Source organism: Calonectris borealis, chromosome 25 (assembly GCF_964195595.1).
Source record: "Calonectris borealis chromosome 25, bCalBor7.hap1.2, whole genome shotgun sequence".
Lineage (NCBI taxonomy): Eukaryota > Metazoa > Chordata > Aves > Procellariiformes > Procellariidae > Calonectris > Calonectris borealis.
In genome coordinates, this window is record NC_134336.1 from 7,712,025 (window position 1) to 7,729,344 (window position 17,320).

General features: G+C 48.9%; 1 protein-coding gene across 37 annotated transcripts in view; it reads left to right on the forward strand.

The window, feature by feature from the left end:
* The window catches only part of SCMH1 (Scm polycomb group protein homolog 1), a 73,901-nt gene that overhangs the window by 48,822 nt on the left and 7,759 nt on the right, over positions 1 to 17,320 (forward strand). For 31 of the 37 annotated variants that reach the window (XR_012677255.1, XM_075173759.1, XM_075173760.1 and 28 more), the window contains 5 exons: positions 4,616 to 4,848; positions 5,408 to 5,534; positions 6,606 to 6,806; positions 7,482 to 7,667; positions 13,716 to 13,847. Coding sequence is in view for 36 of the 37 variants with exons in the window: in XM_075173759.1 (XP_075029860.1) it covers positions 4,616 to 4,848; positions 5,408 to 5,534; positions 6,606 to 6,806; positions 7,482 to 7,667; positions 13,716 to 13,847 (879 nt within the window). In the remaining variant the exon portion in view is untranslated. The remainder of the gene's footprint in view (positions 1 to 4,615; positions 4,849 to 5,407; positions 5,535 to 6,605; positions 6,807 to 7,481; positions 7,668 to 13,715; positions 13,848 to 17,320) is intronic. The other 6 variants (XM_075173763.1, XM_075173762.1, XM_075173740.1 and 3 more) reach the window with 4 other exon arrangements.

Sequence of the window (17,320 nt, forward strand, 5' to 3'; positions counted from 1 at the left end):
ATTTTGGCAGTAGGAAATAGAGCTTAAAGTCTTGAATCCTCTGTCAGTTCTCTTTGTTTCTGCAGGAAGCCCGGCACTCTTGTTTAAACTAATCCTGTGGTGATTAATAGCCTAGTCAGTGGTGCCCATCTTTTCTTTGGCTCTGAGTTCAGCAATGTTTGATTTTAACATCTTTAGGGTGATGTTTCTCACTGCAGCCAAACTGATCCGATGCCAGCCGGCCCACCGAGGAGCTGGCCCATTCCTCCGTGTTGTCCGCTCTTGTGCTGGCCCGGATGCCTGTATGACCCAAACCAAGACAGTTCAGCCAGCAGAAAACTTTTGTTGATTAGTTTTCTGTTCCATTAATGAGCTGAAATGATTAACCACGAGTTCAGATCACAGAATTCGGGTCAGAAGGGATCTCTGGAGGTTGCATGGCCCAACTCCTTGCCTAAAGCAAGGCCAGCTTTGGAGTTGCGTTAGGTTGCTCAGAGCTCATGTGAGCACCAAAGCTGTGGGCCAGAGAGATGCTGCTTTTCTCAGTGACAGCAAACTGTTGATTTTTTAAGTAAGAGGGTCCCACTGGATTTTCTGAAAATTTAGCTCTTCTTGGTAGCTCACCGTGGGGTGAAGACAGTGGTACAAGGAAGAAGGTGGGGATGTCCCTGGCAGATGCTCACTGTTGGGCTGGCACCACCAGCTGAATAAGACACAGTAAATTGAAACTTTTGGCAGGGCACAGCTGGGCGCAGCTGGGCACAGCTGTTACCGCTGCCGGAGCTCAGCGGGTGTTGGGGTGGGTGTGAGCAGGACGGAGCCCTCTGCACCGCTCCTTCCTGCAGCAGTCCTGTGCTTCTTGACCATGTCCTTGTAACATCAGGGGCTGAAATCCTGCAGGAAAGTAATAGGCACCTGGCCAAAACTTTAGGCTCCTTTAGGAAGCATCCATTCACTGGAAGTGTTTATAAATGCCTCTGTGACGAGGCAGGAGCGTGGCCAGCCATAACTCTGTGTTTCTGTGGCTGCGCCGTTGCCGCACGGGTGCAGCTGGTGGCATGGCTCCACTCTGAAGTGGTTGGTGTCTCCTCGTCACACTGATTGCGTGCAGCTCAACACATCTGGTAGGGGCAAGAGAAATGAATTAGCACGGGCAGGTGCTTTCTCAGATTCTGGTTAAAATCAAACAAAAAGCCAGGCAAGTCTGCTGAATGGTGTTGAATCGTGGGATGATAAGACTTCGTTTCATTAAATTGCTCCGGGTCAGAGAAATGTCTGTGCATTGTATCGGTCTCACTGAAGCAGTCACAGGAAAAAATATTAGTGCATATTCAGCAATGTATTCAGCATTGTATTCAGCAATACTGTTAGGCACAAAGCAACAATCTAGGTCATTTTCTGTGTATTTATGCCCTGAGCTGGCTGCAGATTTAGATGTAACTTAGCCTGTTTCATTGAACAGTCTTCTGAGCTGTCGCAGCTCCTCCATCCCTGCGGGAGCTGTGGCTGCGGCAGGGATGTGCTGCCAGGGGCAGCAGGCGCAGTGGAAACTCCTTTGGCGTGGCTGAACGAAATGAGGTTTCCTATCGTGCGGTCTGCCCACACCTAGTTATGTGCTTTTATTGCCCTAAAAACAAAGCAGTGATTCTTTAAGCCTGGCAAATTAATGTTACCTGTAATATCTTTACGGCTGAAGTGGATAATAGATCTTTCTAGCATTTATTGTACCAAAAGTTGAAATCATTTTTTATTACAAAATTATACAGTGAAAGCTTGCACACCAGGAGTTCACCTGATATCGGTCGCCTTTTCTCTGGCCCTGGGATTTCTCTGCGACATGGTTCCAGCCTGGGAGCCAAGGTTGCAGTTCAGCTGCTCTGCCTACTGCATCCCAACTTCCCAAATGCACCATTTCTGTGGGTTTTTCACTAGTAAAACTGAGATTGTGTGTTTGCTTCACAGCTTGTCTGTAGAATCCTCAATTTCTCTTCCAGGTTAGAGAAACCTCGTTGCAGCACAGCTTGGTTTAGACACTTAGCATTGGTGCAGATTGCAGACGAAATGCCCCTGTGTTGTTTTACACATCCCTTTGACGTTTAAGAGTTTTCTTTGAAGTATGGAGCATCTTACCTGTGTTTATCCTTGTTCTATCAACTTGTGGGATTCCAGTAAATCCTTTAATACAAATATTTCTCCGCTGAGATCAGCCGTGCACACTTAAGGCTGAAGGCACAGCGATTCAGTGATCAGTGCCTGTCCTACCTCTGCCATTTCTCTCTGCTAGTGCAGCTCTGTAGCAGGTGACATTCACTGTCCTGGAGAACCATCAACTGTAAGAAGCACTTTAGCTATTGTATTCCTTTTCTTGCCAGCAAAGTAGTCTTGCCGTTAATACTAATATCTCAAACAAGGAGTAGATTCTACCGCGATTCTCTGTATCTGCCTGACACAAAAAAAGACGTTACTTGGGAAGTTAGATCCCTGAATGACTGTGTACTTCTCCCTGGCATCTGATACAGAATGTTAATGCACAAGAGCAAGAAAATAAAATTAAAACTAAAAAAAAAAAATTGAGGGCAGCAGAAATCTTGCCCTGCCCACGTGACAAGCACGTGTTATTTGCACTGGTGCAAAGTGAGGTTAGGGTGGATGTAAGCCCCCCGAAGACAACTGCGGGACATTCCTCACTTGACTTGTGCAGGTTACTGATAGAAACACCCAGGAGCTCAGTGCAGGGCAGGGACAGCTCAGGGCAGGGACAGCGGCGTGCATCATCTCCCAGCAGCGTACGCAGGATTTGCCAGTGGCAGCAGTCATTGCCGGCAGCAGGAGGAGCGGCACCTGGCGTTCCTGGCCCTTCTCTGTGGTGGCTGCTGACCTCTGCATCCTAAACGTGCGCCGGCCAGGCGGCCTCGTGTGACACTGAGCTGGCAGCTGGGGGTCGGCCCCGTCTGCCCCCCTGCCCTCTGCATGGCCACCTTTGGCACGGCCAGCGAGGCAGAAACGCCTGCGCGGCTGGTGGCTGGAGTCCCGATGGCAGCTTGGACCTGGAGGAGTGCCTGGCCAGCGCATCCGTCTGCCTGAAGTCGTCTAGTCCTGCCGTGAGATAACACCAGTCCTGGTTTTGAGCTGCCTGAATGAACCGTTCGCTCAGGTTTTCTTGGACCTGGCAGCCAGGTTCAGGCCCAGTCTCCCCACGGAGAGCACAGGGTACCCCAGAGTCGAAGCTGGTGAATGGAGTCAGACCAGAAGAGCAAAGCAGGATCCTCCACCTCCCGTGGCTCCTTCACGTAAGGCCAAAAGAAGCTGCCACTGATGGGACCTTATACAGATCTCCCCATACCAGCCATGCCATTTGCTCGGTCTGTGCTTTGGTTAGCGGTGAAGTAGTTAACAGAGCTGTCAGCTCACTGCCAGTATGCCTGAAGTATCTCCTGACTCGGGGCTTGCTGCTGTCACCTCACAGCCCACTGATCTTCTCCAGACCCTTGGAAAGTTGGACCCGTCTCAGTTTGCTGCTTCTGAGCTGTCGGCAGGAAACGGTGCCTTTGTGCCGAGGGAATGAGTCCTTGCTCACAGTAACTGCTCATAAAACCCTCCTTAGAAAAACCTTAAAAATCTCTTTATATGCCCACAGTTGTGCCACTGTTAGGGCTGCATGCCATCCTGGTATCAATCTTTTAGTGCACAGTGTTTCTTTTGCCAAGATTTTCTTCTTAACTGTAAAGCTCCTCACTTCAAGAGTGGTTGGTTTTTTCCTAATTCAGAGCTCTCATGTTGAACACACAGCGCGGTTTCCAGGTCTGAGCAACAAGACATCCTAAAGGTCACCGTGCATTTTTCAAAATCTAGGAGGGTTTTATTTTGTTTCTTTCTAGCAGAAATTTAAATTTAAAGGAAACATTGGTCTGCTGAGCTGGGCCAGTTCATCTCTAGGCTTTAGCAGGACTCGGGAAAGATGAATGACCAAATTCAGGGGATTTGTGGGCAAATACACCAGAAACCTGGTTTTGTCATGGAAAGCGTGAGAAGATAAGAAGGAACTGACCATGTGCTGGCACTTCGCTTACCTCTGGCAGTACGTGAGAGGAGCAGGTCGGCTGATCCAACTGGGATGAGCTATTACTCAGGGCCAGGAGCAATAATCCTTGCAGGCATCGAGGATGGAGCTGGTACCTTCCGCTGCAGTCCACTGGTCATTTAGGAACAGAGCAAATTTGACTTCTGCCTTGAGAGAGGGGATTTCCAGCACAGCACTGGCTCTGTGGCTGTCAGGCAGGTCTTGACTGATCCTTCCCCTAGGAATGCTTTCAGTGCATTTTACACGATCGCTGGCAGGTCACCACTCGCAGAAGGAAGAGGTGTAGGTGCCAGTTATTTTCAGGAAGGAAGGTATGGCTGAAAGCGTGATCCTTCTGGATTTCAGCCCATCCAGGCTAAGCCACAGTGTCCCACAGCTCGAGTGCTGAACCACGGATCAGTGCGTTTGGTTTTCTGGCATGGAGAGCAGTAGCCTCCATTCAGGGGGCTGTAAATACTCCAGGTTTTCCATGTGACACTGTTTAAAGATGGAGGCTGCTCTTGTTTTGATTCTCGCCTGATTTAATTATATTTGCTTTTTCTCTTTTTATTTCAGTTGTGATTCCAAAGAGCCCTTTACCTGCCTCCGAAGTAAACTCGGAGAAACCTAGCATGCACAGTAGCACAAAGACTGTTTTGGGGCATCAACAAGGGCAAAGGCGTCGCAAAACAGGGAAGAAGCGTGGTCGAACGACCAAAGCGCTAATCCATCACCCCATGCCTACACCCTCCAAGTCAGTGGAGCCTTTGAAATTCCCCAGAAAGAGAGGCCCCAAGCCTGGCAGTAAGGTAAAAGCTGATGCTGATGCAGGCGGGTGAAAAGCAGGTGCTGCAAGTTCTGCCATGGGATGGTGCATGCGTGTGTTTGTGCACGTTTGTCTCAGCCTCTGGCTGTGTGACTGCAGCAAGTAGGAGACCAAAGGGGTGTGTGGGCTGGGAATATCCCTCGAAGTCCAGCCCCAGAGCTGTAGAGAATGTCTGTGTCCTAAAGATCATTTCCATCAAGAAACTGTGTCTTTGGAGCTGCATTAGCTGTGAAGTAGCATGGCAGATGCTGTGATCGTGACAGGATGGCCAAACGGTGGAATAAGCTCTTCCATCCATCGTGTGTAGCTAGTCTAAGTCAAGCAGAGGTGGCAGATCTCAGGCTTGTTATTTTTTCAGGATTGTGGTTTATAAAATACACACGTATTGATTACTAGGTTCTTGAGACTCCCCGTCATCACCATCAGAAGTGTGTCATATTCCACAGTGCCTTGTCTGTTGGATGCAAAGGAGAGAGTGTAGTGATCATGGGTGGTAAAGGAGAGCAGGGATAAAAGGAGAAATATCTCCTCTTTTTCTGCAGAGGAAACCTAGGACATTGCTGAACCCAGCACCCACCTCTCCAACAACCAGTACCCCAGAACCAGACACAAGCACTGTGCCTCAGGACGCTGCTACAATCCCCAGCTCTGCCATGCAGGCTCCCACAGGTAAGGGTCTCGAACCACATTCTTGACAAGATTGCACAGTTAGGAGCCGCATCAGTCAGAAAGCGACACACCGAGATACTCCTGTTTCTTCTTAAACCCAAACACCAGCAAACATTACAATTCCAGAAAGGCTGGCCTAACAGAGAGCGTGTCGGGAGGAAAAGAGGCACGCGAGTTCATATCAGCTGTTCGTTTATCTCGCTGTCCATTTTGGAAATAGTGAAGTCGTAGGAGTCTTGCCAGTCCACCTGCTCAGTGCAGGGACCCCTTTCGCTGAGTTACCACGTGCAGGCTAGTGACTCCGCAGCTCTCGAAGGGCACTTCTCGTGGCCCATCGTGCCCAGAGGCACTACGGTGTGCAGCACCTCTTGTGAGGCCAGAGCGCAGGCTCTCCCAAACCATGCCAGACACAGCTGCTGAAGCTACAGCAAGATGCAGAACAACTGCTGAACGACAGTGGCAATGATCTGTTCAGCTTCAGCCAGGATATTGAGGCAAACAGGGACAAGAGGCAGCAGGGGAGGAGTAGGAGCGGCCGTGCAGAGTGTATGCTCTGCTACAGTTGTGAGGTGTAGCTGAAGATGAATCTGGGCAGGAAAGTCTAATGCAAAGCTCCTTTTATATGTTCGGTCAAGCACTGGATATGGGCTGAGCCCTCTGTTTCAGCAGAACATTATTGGCCAATTTTCAGAGGAATCTAAAGAACCCAATTTCCCTAAAAAGTGGGGGCTGCGTTCCTTCATCTCCTTTGAACATCGCAGCCACCTTACCTGGCTGGCTTGGAAACCACTTTGCAGCCTGCATTTGGGAGCCTGAGTGCTGGGGAAAGCGTAGGAGAAACAGCAACAGCCTCGAAGGTGAGTGTGAGGCAGGAAGATTTTGGAATTTTGGAGGTGATTCCCCTCTGTAAGTGGCTCCGCTGTTAGGATGCGGACAGGCAGTCGTGGTGGCTTCCCCTTTGTGAGTGATTTGACAGTCTTAAAATCTCAGCATCTCTCAGGTTGGATTTTAGGCATCTGTTTCTTGCTTTCTTGAGTGGGTTAATGGCAAACACATTTCTCATCTTGGCAGTTTGCATTTACTTGAACAAGAACGGCAGCACTGGGCCCCACCTAGACAAGAAGAAAGTTCAGCAGCTGCCGGACCATTTTGGACCAGCTCGAGCTTCTGTTGTCCTGCAGCAAGCAGTACAGGCCTGCATTGATTGCGCTTATCATCAGAAAACAGTCTTCTCCTTCTTAAAACAAGGCCACGGGGGAGAGGTCATCTCAGGTGAGAACCGGCCTGCAGCACTTTGCCTTCAGAGATGTCATTGCAAGAATTCGCTCCTTGGAAGATGTCTCTCCTGAAGCTTGGTGCAGTCGTGGGCCAGGGGCAGACAGAAGATTTCTGTCTTCTCTCTCTTGCCAAACATCTGTGTCAGTGAAGCAAGAGCTAGCGGCTGACTCAGAGCAGAGCAGTTAGCGTGGCCTGCAGGCACAGTGCTGGAGAAGGCAGCATGCCGCCCTGGTGCCAGCCTGGGCAGCGTTGTGCTTCACCTGTCGTCCCCCAGCACTGCCCGAGCCCCAGGAGGAGGCGGAACGGGTGGGATTTTCAGAACTCCTGACGGAAAGACAAGAAACACCCCGGTTTTTAATTTTGCTTTTAAGCCCGTGTTTACCCGGATGCTGGGAGTGCAGGCCCCTCCTTGAATGCCTTTCCATTCCCTCGAACGCAGCTTCTCGGGCGCTGCAGCCCTGTACCTGATGCTGGGTGCAGCAGACTGGTTTTAGCCTGTCCCAGGGAAGCGAGCTCGCCAGCGCTCAGCCAGCGGAAGGCAGTGGCTTTTGTTTGCTCTAGTCTAGACCAGCGATGCTGAGATACAGAAGCTGGCTGTGCAGCCCTGGGCGTAGTCTCCTGCCTTTGCTGGGGGTTTACGTGTTGGGCTCTGTTTGTTTCTGTCTCCAGCTGTGTTTGATCGGGAACAGCACACTCTGAACCTGCCAGCAGTAAACAGTATCACCTACGTCCTCCGCTTCCTGGAGAAGCTCTGCCACAATCTTCGCAGTGACAACCTCTTTGGGAACCAGCCTTTCTCTCAGAACAGCCACATGCAGCGCTCACACGAGTACGACCACGACAGGTATCTACCAGGTAGGAGCTGGGGCGGGGGCGGCATTGTAGGGACCCCCGATGCTCCGTGCCTTAACCCAGATTTTATCTTTATCTCAGGAGGCAGGCGTGTGTTTCAGAGCCCTCTCTGCAGGGTTCGTTGCATCACACCTAGTGCCATGCACATGCCCGCAGGGCTCTTTTTTGCACAGGATTCAAGTTGCTGTATTTTCTGCCTGTCGGTCTGATTTCCATCTCTGCCTGTAGGTTTCCGCTCATCCGTGCTGTCTCCTTGTCTTCCCTCCTCTCCTTGTCCCCCAGTCCTTCCCACTTCCTGTAATCTGATTATAGTGACTTCATCCAGTTAGGAATTAAGGTGAAAGACTCTGCATGAGAAATAGAAGAGTGATAACATGTAGCAGGTAAACTGTAATTAGAAATGGAATTAAAACCTAGCAGAGCAGTTTCCACAGTGGCTGTGAATCTGCTGCCAGCAGCCAGCACATCTAGCCCTCGGTGAAAGCTTAGCCCGTTCAGAGATGATGCACGCTGCAGCGATCTGAGGCATAGGTGGCTTTGTTTTTCTTGGCATGGCTAACGCTCCACGGCGTTGAAGCAACACCCCTGGCAAGATAGTTCATGCCACGATCCAAATAGTCAGGCTGCAAAATTGCTCTTAAGCGAAAGCAGTGGAAAACAAGACGACCAGTAGTTTTTCCCGGCAGTACTGTGGGTGATAGCTGCCTCCCCAGCTGGCTGTGGGGCTCTGGGAAACTACTGCTGTAGTTTCTACTACTGCTGTAGTTTCTACTACTGCTGTAGTTTCTACTACTGCTGTAGTTTCTACTACTACTGTAGTTTCAACTACTGCCAGTTGTGGAGAGGATAAAAGCTATCTGCACCCTCTTTAGGTAGTTGACAAGTGTCTTGTGCTGATCTGCTCTCCCGTCTTGCTTCCTCCTCTACCTTTCTGCCCCCCGAGTCAGCAAATAGCTGTCCGAGGCCTTTCCAAAGTTAATCCTTTGGGTAATTATGGCTCTGACGAGAAAAGAAAGAATTTCTAATGTAAAAGGATAAGCACTTAGGAAGAACTGTTTAAGGGAAAGTTGCTAAGCGTGAAGCTTAGGGGCAACAGCCTGATGCCACAGTGCTTCATTGCATCTCGCAAAGCACCCGTGCTCAGGGGAAGGGATTAGCAACGGTGTAAAGAGCGTGAGGATCTCGGAGCGACTGTCCTCTGCTTCCTCCATGGCTGATCAGCTGCCTGCAGGCTGAGGCCGTGCAGAGCCATGCTGGAGCCAGCAATGCCAGGAGCAGGGAGCTGTGCTGTGCTGGAAGAAGAGGAGCTGTAGGAAGTGGGTTGGCTGCTGTGGCAGGAACAGCATGTCTATTTACTGGGACTAGAGGTTACCCCTCTAGGGAACTCCCAATTAGAAGAAATGCCCATGTTTCAGTGTGGAAGTACCCTGTCGTCGTGAGATAGAACAAAACCAGAATGGGAGGAAGAGGACCCAGGGTCTGGGCATGGTAGCAGGCTTGGATGGAGAGGGTCCTGTAGGTCACGCACCTACATGGTTTCTAGCCACCATGAGATGTCAGTGGTGTCTGTGCTGAGAGCTGGGCTGCCTGGCAGGGTGGAAGAGTGTAAAGAGCAAAGTCAGAATCCAGGGAAACTTAGGCAGAGCACCAGATACAACACAGTGCTGAGACCTGCCCATCCTGAACTCTTCGTTAGAGTGTTTGCAGGGATTAAAGAAAGGTTAACCACAGTCCAGAGAAGTGATAACACCTAGTCCTGTAGTTCATACTGATGTCTCCGGGATTGTTGGGCATTTTTCTCAAGTACCTGAAAGAAGATGATAAACATTATTATCTACACATTACAATGGCTTCTGGTGAGGGCAAAGAAACAGTACCGGCAATTTTGAGAGATTAGGGCTGGTCGTGGAAGAATGAGGATGCAGTTGTACATCAGCTTAAATCACACCAAGTGTCAAGGCTGCCGTGGTCTCAATTTCAGCTCTGTGTGTCCTGCCGTGTTTTCTCTACAGTACAGGTGCTCGTGTGCCTGAATGGGGCTGGTTCTTCCAGAAAATGATCACTGGTTAGGACTGGGAGCTGGTCTCAATTCCCAGAACAAACTCGCTTTACAGGAGCACCGTGTGTGTGCTTGGGGCAGAAGAAGGAAGGTCTGCAGCAGCTCTTAGGTCAACTGCATCCTGGCATTCTGTCTTGCTAAGTAAGGCATAATCATGGAAATAAGGGGAAATAGATCAAGTTGTACATCAGGAAACAGTAGATTTGCAAGAAAACGGGAAGTTGATTGCTGTTAATAGGAACAGGGATGGGCTGTGAAATGTTGTGAACAGGTAGATCTGATCTGGAGCCATCTGAAGACATAGGACTGGAGGGACCTTCTGGACCATTGAGCCTTGGGTCCAGTTATTACAGGCACTACAGCATACGGTGTTGCTTTAATTAACTCTGGTGTTGGGGATTTTGCTTTTCCACTGGAGACTGCTCCAAGTTTTTTTACTGAATTTTTAGAAACCATGTTGTGGTTTCTAGCCCAAATTTATTCTTGGGCAACTCGGTATCCGTGTGTCCTTGTCTTAACATTGTCTTTTAGATTAACTTAGGTCTCCTTCTGGAAGTAGTTAGAGAGCGGTCGTGTCCTTCAGGGGAGCTCGCCTTTTGGCTGCTCTGGTAAGAAAGGCTCTTTGCTCTCCTCATCTGGTGTTGGTTTGAATTAAACTTCATGAGGTGACCAGAGTGCCACCCAGCACTCTGGGGAAGAGCTCATGGGGACCTGGTGCCACAGCACTGGCACCACCATGTTCACAAGAAATGTCTCTGGAAGCCTCTTTTCGTCGCTGTATCCTTGTAGCAGGTGATGATCAATCCATCCTGGTCGCATATCCTGTTCTTCTCATCCGTTATTGTCCACTGCAAGTTCCCAGCATGGGACAATGCTTCAAGTGCACATCTGTGTTTTGCTGCTGGATTTACCTCCTTTCTGGTACTCTGTTCTATATATATTTTTTCTGCATCATTTCAAATGCTACTTTATCTGGCCTGACGTGGGAAGACGTCAGCAGATTTCATCAGTGAATCTCTAGAATTTGTGCCAAAGTTATTAATAAAAATATTAAATGACACTGGGCTGAACAATGATCCTCAAGAAAATTCCTTAGCAATTGCTCTCCAAACTCATGTTCTCGCTCAGTGCTCTGCCGACTGCTTTTCCCCTCAAATCAAATGTTTGTGCATATAACAAGGCTTCTGGTAATCCTCATGTTCTCTGTCTCAGCTGGTGGTTCTCCATATCAAATGCCTTGCTGAATTCCAGGTAAATGAGATTGACCACTCTTCCTTTGTGTGAGAGATCAGTTATTTTCCCATGATAAGGAAGCTATTGGGTTAGTCTCCTCTGATGAATGCCTACCACAGTATGTGCCATGTGTAATTGCAGTATTTTCCCTACCCTTTCCATCAGAATCTCTTACAAGCCTTGCGGTACTGCTGAGGTCAGATGTGAGCATTTTGTTGCCAAAATCATTTTTTCACCTTCTTTTTTAAATGTTAGTACCATGTTTCCAGTCACTCTGAGCAGCGCATCTCTGAGTTTTGTTAGAATTTGCTGCAGCAGACCCAGGGTTTCACATGCGCCTTCTGTCTTAAGTTACGTTTTGGCTTCCTCTGCACCCTCACGTCCCCAGTTTGAGTACATTCAGTTGTTCTTAGTCGATGGTGTATATTTTCTTTCCTGTCCTGGTTCTTGTATCCTGTGAGCCTTGCCCCGGTGTTCAGCATGGCTGCGACTGGAAGTGAAGGGAGGGATTTGTTTTACTGAACACAGGTGGGCGTCACAGCGGCATCGACACCTGAGCTGGTTGTGTAGGCGCGCTCCGTGCAGTCAGGGCAAGTTACAGCATCCTAAAGCAGGAGCTTTGACTTTGACTTTGACTTGGTGAGATGAGGTGAGCAGACTCAACTGACGGTAAGGGCATCCATCCTGACTGCCTTGGGGCGGCCAACAGCACAAGCCCGGGCCTGGGCAGATGTGCTTCTCTTCCGCCCCACCAACCTCCCAAGTTAGGTGAAGTGAAATATCCCTCAAAGCTGTCCCATCATTTGCGGGCAAGGACAACATTTTTGTCTTTTTTTCTCAATCTTTACCTTTCTGCACAGTATCCTCTCTCTCCCTTCCCATGCACTTGTTATTTCTGTAGCTGAAAACGCGGTCTTGTCTTTTCCTTTGCACTGTGTCAAAAGACAGAATGAGTTAAAAAGTTCACTTTGTCCCTGTACTCGCCATCCTCTGAGGTATGCGACTCCATGCTGAGCAGGTCCTTTTCATCTCCAGTAAATGATCTGCTTTTCTCAGCATCCTTCTTGAAGTGAACATTTATCCACTTAGATTTGGGGTCCTTTCCTCCCAGATTATTCCTTACTGATGATACACATTCATGATGTTTATGGCATCTTTTTAGCTGAAGGTATTTTCTTTTCTTCCTGATGATCCGCATCATGACTGCTGAGTGCAGCTCTATGTATTACTCCATTTCTTTATTTTCTTAAAATTTGTCCTTTAAAATCAGGGATCCTAACTGCAGACATACTTTTGGTTTATCCTCCCATAATTTACACTGACTTAACTTCTGATTTCCTGGGTTATCTTCTACAACCTGACCTTCTGTGTTTGCATTACTTTTAAAATCAACCAATTTAAAAAATAACCCAAAACAAAATATGATAAAACCTTTAAAAAGCATCACCTTTTGTTGTGTTTCTGTGACTGTTTGGTGAAGAAGGTCGCGCAGTTTTACATTTAGAGATATCTGGAGACATTACTGAGAGCATTTGTTTCCCATCTCTGTCTGGGCAATGAGTGTTTCTTACAGGGACTTGTCCTGAGGACAGTATTTGTCTTTCTAATAATGTTACAGTGGGTTTTGATCACACTCGTATGGAGTCCCAGGGCCTCAGTATAAGCAGCTTATCTTTCATTTCCCCAAAGGATTTTGGTAGAACAGATACTTTTCTCCACCCTTGTATTTTTCTTTAGTCAACTAAGTTGTGACCGTCTGATGCTTCCCACCCATCTGTACCTTTGTCTCTTTGTTTGGCGTGATGCATCTCCCTTGGTGTCCGGTCCCAGTCGCTCCCCGCCGTATTTCTGTCACCCCTCCAGCCCTCGTTCCAGCTCCCTGCTGTCGTCCAGCTCCCGGCATTGGTCTACGAGCATTTCACCCCTCTCTCCCCGCACACCTTGGACGCTGCAGGCTCACACGTGTCGCCCGTGCTGGGGGCAGCTGGAAGGGGCCAGCCAGGAGCGCTGGTGGCCCGCGTGGGCAGGCGGCGGCTGGCGGGTAACCTCTTCATTGCTTCTCAGCTGACCATGCCTTGTCCAGGTGGGGCATGGTCTGCCACCCACTGTATCGCTTGCTGGCTGCTGCTCCCCTCTGTGTTCGCGCTTCCATTCCTTGTGTTCACCCACCCGCTGACACTTCGTGCGCAGCCTTCAGCCGTCTGCAAAGAGATGTCTCGCAGCCCAGCCTGACGTCTCGTCTGCCGCATACAATATGGAGAACCCCATCGTTGGGAAGCATTTGGAGAAGAGCAGCAGCAATAGCTGGGGCTCTTGAGGGAAAGGTTGAAAATTTGAGTATGGTTTAATCAAGCACTGTGTATGGCACAGAGTGTTTGCAAATCATCCAGGGGTTGTTTGCAAATCGTCCGAGGGTTACATGCATCTGAAAGGTGAAGAGTGGGGAGGAGCAGGAATCATGCGGGATGAGCCAAGGGGTAGGATGAGGAGAAATGGAATTAAGTCAATCAGAGGTGATATTTGGGGTGAAATATGGCAAAACATGGCTAAGATTCTTCATTAGGTTTCTCGCCACCCTTTTTCGGTGATAAAACTTGCAAAACAAAATATAAAATGTTAAGCACTGACAGATGTGCTGGATTGCAGTTTTAACAGGCTGTTACCAGGCTGGCAATGCGTGCGAGTCTCAAGTGACTCTGGCAAGACTGAATTTCCCAGAAAGTCTCCACTCCTAAATAGGGCTTGTTCTCTTTTCCTAGACAGAAGCAGTTCGTTAGACGGCACTCTGCAGGGACCAGGCCGGGGTACAAAGCGATATTCCCAAGATTCCCCTCCATACAGTGCTCCTCTCTCCCCCAAGTTACCAAAGAATGACCGTCACCCTTTGGAAGGTGAGCACAGCGTCTCTTCCCAAAGCTGGCTGTTTATAGCGACTTGTAATGGATACAGCAGGATTAGATTTGCCGTGCCAAATCCAGGCGTGGGTTTAGGAAGTCTGCTTTGCTTTGTCTCTGGCATGGGTCGGTGCTTGGCATTTCGGAGAGAAGTGAAGAAACCACTCTATGCCAAGGCAGGTTCCCCAAGCAGTTGTGTAATGCATGAGGAACGCAGGGAGAATTCCTTCTAACCCTGATAGTCATCATCTAATACCATATAATCTGGGATTTAATTACCCGCATTTGAGCTTCCATTGTTATGCATGGTATTAACGGTCATAAAACTGCCCAGTTGCTTCAGTCAATCTTCCCTCAAATTTTTCCATGATGGTTTGCTGCAGTGTGTTGTACAGATGCTGATGTGCAGCTGTGTGGCCAGGAACGTGCTGCCCTTTCCCAGGATCCCATCTTGTTCCTCACAATCCTCCCTAAATAGTAGGGAGGGTCTCACTAGCGTGTGCTCCACCAGCTAAACCAGATCAAATCACATCCCACAGCGCTGCTGCTTCCTGCGGTGTCCGTCGGGTAATGCTGGTGCAGATGTGCCGTGCCACGTGCTCAAAAGCAATTGCAGAAATGTCCTCTTTGCTGTGTGGTCCATAGCTGTCCCTGGCCTGTGCAGGTGGGAGATTTCCAGGGGGTCCAGGTAGCTGGAGGACTACCTGAGCCTGAGCAGGACTCTTCAATAAATAAAATTCCACCTTCCCTTTTGTTTTGAACTGCAAACACTCCATAATGCAGACTGGAGATTCAACCTGACTGAAGCCTTTTAATTAATTGATGGTGAAATCTGCCAAGAGTGTTAGTCTCAATTCTTCGTAATATTGTCCCTGAAAAATGGCTGGGCTCATAGTCCAGTGGCTTTGTGCACTGTTGCTGTCCCTTTAGAATCACCATTTCCCTGTTTCTCGCTGAGTTTGCTGGGCTTGGTTGTTGATCCCAGATTTGAGAGTGCAGCCTCCCATGCGCTGTGGTGTAATTTTAGTCTCCATCCAGTGCCCTGTGCTCTTCAGGATTACTGACCCGTATCTAAGCACAGCTGATCTGAACTTGCATGCTATTACGAACAGTTTCTAGTGGCCTTAGTATCTACACTGATTAAAATTGTAGGTTTGTCACATAGCTGAAGTGAAGAACAAGGTGACATGTGGGACTGTCTCATCTATTCCAGCATACTGACAAGTCAAAAATTGTTCCCTGAGGCCCAGTCTGTTTCTCACCTCTAGGTACACGTCCTTGCTGGTCTCCTTGACATTCTCCTCTAATACCTCAACGCTGCACTTAGGTAACCGTTAGCAAAGCCTGTCAGCTCCTCCTCTACTGGCAGGTGGAACGTGCAGTGTTTCAGCTGTTCTTGAAGCACGGTGGTGTGCTCTAAAGGTTAAGGTGCCGTGGTTAGGTGGTGAGTATTGTACACTCTCTGTATTGTCAGTGAAGAGAGAAGGCTTCCGTAATGGGTAATTCCAAGGAGGAACCTGTGTGAGGTTGTCTACAGGACTGATTCTAAGTCTACTTCAAAGTCTATTCAATATTGAACATTTCTCGAGCGAGGAGGTACATCTTCTCACAGTGAAGAACTCCGCCAGCAGAGCGTATTTGGCTTCAGCAGCAGGACAGACAGCGGTACCTGAACAGTTTCCAGTTTGCCAAATTGAAGGCAGTGAGGAGCAGTGGGAAGTCTTCGTTCATCATGCCTTTGGCAAGAAGTCAGAAAGATGAGGAGGGGATCTCACTTCTTACATTGTTTTTCCTCTTGCATCCAGTGGCATTTATGTAGCTTTTTGCTAAAAAGCTGCAGTTCCAGCACAGTGGGGACCTGCTTTTCAAAGACTATCATTTGTTGGAAACAGTGGGTGTTTAGTAGTTGTGCAAATCAGATTTATGCTTGTGGCCAAACTCCATGTTTTAGCAGTAAAACGACATTCTTGAATCTATAGCACTATTTGTTTAATTAAACTTTAATTATCTGCTCCCTGCCTCTCCACTACTAATTGTGGCATGTTTTCCTACAATGCTCCTAATGCAAGCCTTTATTTAAAACTAGCAGTTTGTATAAGAAAATCTACCTAAGAATTAACCACCTCCTCCTCACTCCGAAGCTAGTTATCAAGGGCAAAAGGATTCTGGATAGTGTATATGCAGTCTGTGCCCTGCCACTTGCAAAAGCATGTTGTCTTCTGCTACAGATGATTCACAGGGCTAGTAATCATTCCCCTCTTGCCTTGTTTCCCTCTCCCCTTTCTGGAGGTATCGTTCATCTGAGCAGTTCTCTGTGTGTTTGAATTTTTAAGAAAATCCTAAATCTCTCTTGCATTGACCCTACCAAGAAGCTTCCAGCTCTGCTGCAATATTTACAGCACTACCAAGCACTCACCAGTCCCGAGATAGGTAACGTGAGGGCGAACCTGCAGCTTCAATTCTACCTCTTGAGCAAAACGAAGCAGTGTTCCCCAGTTGCATGGCCTCATCCTCTTCTTGGGACATACGATCATAAGCACGTGTGACAACGTCATCATGTATTTGAAGAATGCATCACAGTGCATTCACATCAGAATAACAACAACGTGTTAATTGTTAAGTATTTTGAGGGTGAGTTTTGGAACCTGTGCACGTGGTCTCCCAGCCTCCCGAGCTGTAGTCTTCGCTAGCTGAGCCCAGAAATTCCTTCTGCTGACACAGGTCCCCTCTGTGTGAGCTTTGGGGTCTTCACGAGCGGTTAGACACACACGTTTGCCTGACCCAGCACATCTGGGACGAGTGTCCCGGGGCTTCCTGGCAAGTTGAGGCTGTGCGTCGCCTCGCAGAGGGTGCTGGTTTCCTCGGAGGATGGGGATGTGCAGCACAGACCCATTCCCGTGCCCGCAGCCGCTTCCCTGTTTCAGGGCACCCAGGCCAGTGCAGAGGGCTGTGCCCGCTGAGCCCTCTCGTGCCTCTGCGCTTCCCCGTCAGTCAGACACCTTTTGCACAGATGTTTAACGGGAAGTGCTTTAAGCAGAACTCTCCTGTTGGAAAGGAAACCAAATGTATTTGCTGTGAAGAAGCCACTATAAAGTGCCACTGGCGTAAGTCACATCCGCTGTGTAGGTCTGGGCCTGGGCCAGGGAACCTCTGTCCACCCCTGGGCCAGAGCAGCCACTCAGTGCTGGGTCGGCATCCAGTCTTGTGCTGGGATGGGATGGTGGGAGAGTGGCGTGGGAGCGAAGGAGGTGTCCGAAGTTACTCAGGAATAGTCATGAGTCAGAAAGCCTCCTTTTATGCATAGAGAGCAGGTGAAAACACATCCACTCACGTGGGAAGCTGGTGACGTGCGGGCCAGCACACAGCGCAGGGCGCTGGGGGAGTAACAGTCCTCACATCAGCACTGTTTTACATGAGATTTTAAGGATGTGCTGCTGGTTTCTGAGGGCGTCCCAGAGACCTAAAAGCAA